Genomic DNA, 6,000 nt, shown 5'->3' with positions numbered 1-6,000 from the left:
CTCAGCCTTGCAAGTGCTGGGATTAGACATGTGCATCGCCATACCTGGCCCTGTTAGTTAGGTGTTTTTTTTTTTTTTGAAGGTAAGTTGTTACCCTACAAGGCCAGGAGGAGCTGGCCTCTTTACTCTGTAGCCCAGGCTGGCTTCAAACTCACATGGTGATTATGGTGGCTTTAATTTAGTGTCCCAGTAAATTCATGTATTCTGGATGCTACGTCCCTGGATGGTGGAAATTAGGGAATTGGAGCATCCTGGAGGTGGTGTGTTGGCTTACGGGTGTTATAGCCAGCCTCCCCTTGCCAGTGTTTGGCATACTCTTCTTCTGTTGTTGTCCACCCTGTGCTCATGCCATGTTTTCCCTGCCATCCTAGAGTCTCGCCGCATGTTTGCAAACCAAAATAAACCCTTTTCTCCTATTTTAAAAAACAGATTGATGCAGGGAGCCAGAAAAATGGAGGTGGTGGCGCGAATTCAGCGGTCCGAGCGAGAGGATCTTGTCTTTGAGGAAGAGGACCTTCCCTATGAGGAAGAAATCATGCAAAACCCATTCTCTGTCAAATGCTGGCTCCGCTACATTGAGTTCAAGCAAGGGGCTCCAAAGCCCCGGCTCAATCAGCTATATGAGCGGGCACTCAAACTGCTGCCTTGCAGCTATAAACTGTGGTATCGTTACTTGAAGGCACGCCGAGCACAGGTCAAGCATCTCTGTGTGACTGACCCCGCCTATGAAGATGTCAACAATTGCCATGAGAGGGCTTTGGTATTTATGCACAAGATGCCCCGTCTGTGGCTTGACTACTGCCAGTTCCTCATGGGCCAGGCATGTGTCACACGTACACGCCACACCTTTGACCGTGCCCTCCGGGCTCTACCTATCACACAGCACTCTCGTATTTGGCCACTGTACCTGCATTTTGTGCGCTTCCACCCACTGCCTGAGACTGCTGTTCGAGTCTACCGGCGTTTCCTCAAGCTGAGCCCCGAGAGTGCTGAGGAGTACATCGAGTACCTCAAGTCAATTGACCGCCTGGATGAGGCTGCACAGCTTCTGGCCACTCTGGTGAATGATGAGAACTTTGTATCCAAGGTTGGCAAGTCCAAGTACCAGCTGTGGCATGAGCTGTGCGACCTCATCTCCCAGAACCCAGACAAGGTACAATCCCTCAACGTGGATGCCATCATCCGTGGAGGGCTTACCCGCTTCACTGACCAGCAGGGCAAGCTCTGGTGCTCACTGTCAGACTACTACATCCGCAGTGGCCTCTTTGAGAAGGCCCGGGATGTGTATGAGGAGGCCATCCGCACTGTGATGACCGTGTGGGACTTCACACAGGTATTTGACAGCTATGCTCAATTTGAAGAGAGTATGATTGCGGCGAAGATGGAGACCACATCTGAGCTGGGACGGGAGGAGGAGGATGACGTGGATCTTGAGCTACGCCTGGCCCGCTTTGAGCGGCTTATCAGCCGACGGCCACTGCTCCTCAACAGCGTCCGGCTGCGTCAGAACCCGCACGACGTCCATGAGTGGCACAAACGTGTGGCCCTGCATCAGGGCCATCCCCAGGAAATCCTCAACACATACACAGAAGCTGTACAGACAGTGGACCCCTTCAAGGCCACAGGGAAGCCACACACCCTGTGGGTCGCATTTGCCAAGTTTTATGAGGACAATGGGCAGCTGGACGATGCCCGTGTCATCCTGCAGAAGGCCACCAAAGTGAACTTCAAGCAGGTTGATGACCTGGCAAGTGTGTGGTGCCAATGCGGGGAGCTGGAGCTCCGGCATGAGAATCATGATGAGGCTTTGCGGCTGCTGCGGAAGGTAACTGCACTGTCTGCCCGCCGAGCCGACTATTTGGATGGCTCAGAGCCTGTGCAGAACCGTGTATACATGTCACTGAAGGTGTGGTCGATGCTTGTAGACTTGGAGGAGAGCTTGGGTACCTTCCAGTCAACTAAGGCCGTGTATGACCGCATCCTGGATCTGCGAAAAGCCACACCACAGATTGTCATCAATTATGCCACGTTCTTGGAGGAGCACAAGTACTTTGAAGAGAGCTTCAAGGCATACGAGCGTGGTATCTCACTGTTTAAGTGGCCCAATGTGTCTGACATCTGGAGCACCTACTTGACAAAGTTCATCACCCGCTATGGGGGCTGCAAGCTGGAGCGGGCACGGGACCTTTTCGAGCAAGCTTTGGATGGCTGCCCCCCCAAATACGCTAAAACCCTGTATCTGCTATACGCACAGCTGGAGGAGGAGTGGGGCCTGGCCCGGCATGTCATGGCTGTGTATGACCGTGCCACAAGGGCTGTGGAGCCTGCCCAGCAGTATGACATGTTCAACATCTATATCAAGCGAGCTGCAGAGATCTATGGCGTCACCCACACCCGTGGCATCTACCAGAAGGCTATTGAGGTGCTATCTGATGAGCATGCCCGTGAGATGTGTCTACGGTTTGCTGACATGGAATGCAAGCTTGGAGAGATCGACCGTGCTCGGGCCATCTATAGCTTCTGCTCCCAGATCTGCGACCCCCGGACAACTGGGGCATTCTGGCAAACGTGGAAAGACTTTGAGGTCCAGCATGGCAATGAAGACACCATCAGAGAGATGCTGCGAATCCGCCGTAGTGTGCAAGCCACATACAACACACAGGTCAACTTCATGGTCTCACAGATGCTTAAGGTGTCAGGCAGTGCCACAGGTACTGTGTCTGACTTGGCCCCTGGGCAGAGCGGGATAGATGATATGAAACTTTTGGAGCAGCGTGCAGAACAGCTAGCAGCTGAAGCAGAGCGAGACCAGCCTTCTCGGGCCCAGAGCAAGATTTCATTTGTAAGGAGTGATGCATCTTGGGAGGAGCTGGCAGAGCTGGCCCAGCAGGCCAACCCTGAGGAGATCCAGCTGGGTGAGGATGAAGATGAGGACGAGATGGATATGGAACCCAGTGAAGTCCGACTGGAGCAGCAGAGTGTGCCAGCTGCTGTGTTTGGGAGTCTAAAGGAAGACTGACCCACCCTTCCTCTCCACAGCCTCTCCCCCATACCACCCTTGTATACAGCCCTTCCTTGCACATCAAAAAAAAAAAAAAAAGATTGATGTCAACAAAGAGGGGTCAGGGGGCGGAGGACAGACAGGGAAGAGGCTAACAATGATAGAAATTTGACTGTATTCACTGAGTACAAAACTAATAAAAAAAATTGCTGCCACAAACTAAATTTAAAAAACCATAGTAAGATAGTGAGGCATTTGGCGGGTTCCACTGTTTGGGTACATGTCATCTTTATGGTGACACGGGATCTCAAGGAAGCAGGAAGCTCTGATTTCCACATGATAACTACTTAAACCACTGCGGTGGTCATAAAGGTGGAGGAATATTGTAATGGGTATGAGATGCAGAGATGTTACTGGCTTGTATTCTGCTTCTAGTTTTCAGCAATGGAAGTCTGTCTCATCCATGGCTTGGTGCGCTTGGCCTCCATCCCACCTTTCCAGTGGGGCAGTCTCCATGGCCTGTCCCTGCTCACCAGTGGCCTGGATTTCAGTTTATCATCAAACACTGCAGTCCCATTCTTCTGATGGCTTTGAAAGAAAAGAAGCAAACAAGACTCATGCACAGGCTGAAAACATGACCACAGAGCAAGACATATGCTCACCAGCTCTGGTGGTCTATGCTGCAGAAATTCCCTGGCCAGGTGACAGGGTTTCATGTGTGTTTGAGAGGACACAGTGCTGCGGAGGGAAACCTCCCAAGGACACTCTGTTTGGAGGCACAGCTCCCAGAAGTTCTGTTGAGGCTGATGAAATGAGAGGAGAAAAGAGCCATACATCTCCTGGAGCATTCTGAAAGCCTTCTAAGGAAAACACCCATTTGTTTGCAAGAGTTACGCCCGCCGTGCGTGAGCATTTTCAGTCAGGGAATCCGAGAACGAAATCTGGGTCACCTACAGGTCCTTCCCTGCAGTGCCCCTAAAGCCTATTGTGAAAAGGCCCTTCATGCTTCTCGTGAGACTAGGACTAAAGACCATTTGACAATCCTCCTTTACTGTCTTGAATCATAATATATTTTAGGAAATGTTGTTTCCTCATTATTTCCTAGGGTGCCCCCTGCAAATGGAAGAGTTGTCTAAGGAATTTTCCTTCTGAAGTGACAACTCCGGTATGCAGCAAGCAAGTGAAGAAATGGACAACAGGTGGGCACAATGGCGCGTGCCTGTAAGCCGAGTTCCTAGGAAGACTGAGACGGGAGAGTCGCTTCAGTCTACCAGTTTGAGATCAGATGCATCGTGAAGAATCAACCCTATTTTGTAAAAGAAAAGAGTAATAAATTCTTAAAACTAAAAGTCTTGCTAAGTTACTCATTGGTACATAGAGACTTGGGAAAGGATCCCAATGCCATAATAAAACAGATATGAGATATTCTCTTTCTTACTTACTCTCTTCCTTTCTTTGTATTTCTCTTTAAATCATGTATGGTTATCAGTTTTGGGGGACCAGGAGTGGAATGTGATGGTTTGATTCAGGTGTCCCCCATAAACTTATGTGTTCTGAATGCTAGGTTCCCAGTGGATGGAGATATGGGAAGTAAGGCCTCATGGAGGCAGGGTATTGTTGGGGCGGGCTTATGCCAGTTTCCCCTTGCCAGTGTTTGGCACACCCTCTTGTTGCTATTGTCCACCTGAAGTTGGACAGGGGGTGATGTCCACCCTCTGCTCATGTCCTCAGTTTCCCCAGTCATCATTGGGCTTCCCCTCTAGCCTGTAAGCCAAAATAAACCTCTTTTTCCCAAAAGCTTCTCTTGGTTGTGTGATTTCTACCAGCTATGTGAACCAGACTGCAACACACACCAAAACTAGATGGTATAACCCGATTGTTAAAACTTCTACATTAGGTCGGGGACATGGCTCAGAGGAGAAGGCCTTTTCCTGCGACCCTAAGGAACCAGGTTGCATTCTGCAAGACCCAGGTAAGCAAGATACACACGGTGTTGCATGTGTCTAGAGTTCATTTGCAGTGGATAGAGCCCTGGCACACACATTCTCATAATCTCTCTCTCTCTCTCAAATAAATCAATATTTCAAAATATTGTTCATTTTATTTTACTGTTTTATTGATTTTATTGCTATATTTTAGCGAGTATGGGCACACCATGGTCTCCAGCCATTGCAAACAAATTCCAGGGGCATGCCCCACCTTGTACATCTAAGTCCTGGCTAATCAAACCTGGATCATTGGGCTTTGCTGGCAAGTGCCATAATATTTAAGCCATTACTGCAGCCCTAAGATATTTAAAAAAAATCTCCACATTTGGGCTGCAGGATAATGAGAAATTAAGTAGAAGCCTGGGTGGAACCCTCCTCCCTGTTGGCTGGCTGTCTTGATGCTGGAGAGAGGTATTCAGCCAGTTGCAGGAGAAGTCATCAGTGCTCTTAATCAGCAGTAGTTCTGGCAAAGTTTATGGCTGGGCAGCCAGACCAAATATGACAACTCGAGCAATGTTGGCATGTCTGTTATGGGGAAAACCAGCTGCTCCCTGATTGGATTTGAGGCTTGCTCCATGAGAGGGGATTCATACCTGATACTGAAAACAATGAAACACATATGACTGGGAGCTCAGCAGTTAAAGGCTCTTGCTTTCAAAGCCTGATGGCCTGCATTCATCTACATAAGCCAGATTCACAAAGAACACATATCTGGTGTTTCTTTGCAGTGTGAGTAAGCCATCGTGTACCCAAGCTACTCTATGCCCCTTCTCTTAAAAAAAAAAATAAAATGACACTTCCTGTACACTCCTGGCGGACGGCAGGGCGCGCACCGCCATCCTGCGCTCTGTTGGGGGCCTGTATGGGTCTTGAGGGGGCACCGGCTCGAAAGCGGGCCTGGGGAAACGCCGCCTTCCTCGCGGGGCTCCGGGTGCTCCGGGCCCCCAAGCAGCGTGGTGGCCGCGGCCCAGGGCATCGTGCCTCCGCGCGTGCGGTGAGGGGAGCGGGGCG

The 6,000-nt window shown here is 50.1% G+C and overlaps 1 protein-coding gene across 1 annotated transcript; it reads left to right on the top strand.

Annotated features, from left to right (window-relative positions):
• The first annotated feature begins 451 nt into the window (after positions 1-451).
• LOC123462092 (pre-mRNA-splicing factor SYF1-like) lies at positions 452-3,019 on the top strand. Its single transcript, XM_045154167.1, has one exon. It carries the CDS (start codon positions 452-454, stop codon positions 3,017-3,019), a length of 2,568 nt encoding a protein of 855 aa, XP_045010102.1.
• Positions 3,020-6,000: the final 2,981 nt, after the last annotated feature.

The sequence above is a fragment of the Jaculus jaculus genome, chromosome 7 (assembly GCF_020740685.1).
Source record: "Jaculus jaculus isolate mJacJac1 chromosome 7, mJacJac1.mat.Y.cur, whole genome shotgun sequence".
In the NCBI taxonomy this organism is placed as follows: Eukaryota; Metazoa; Chordata; class Mammalia; order Rodentia; family Dipodidae; genus Jaculus; species Jaculus jaculus.
The sequence above is the reverse complement of the archived record's forward strand: the minus strand, read 5'-3'. Positions and strand labels throughout refer to the sequence as shown.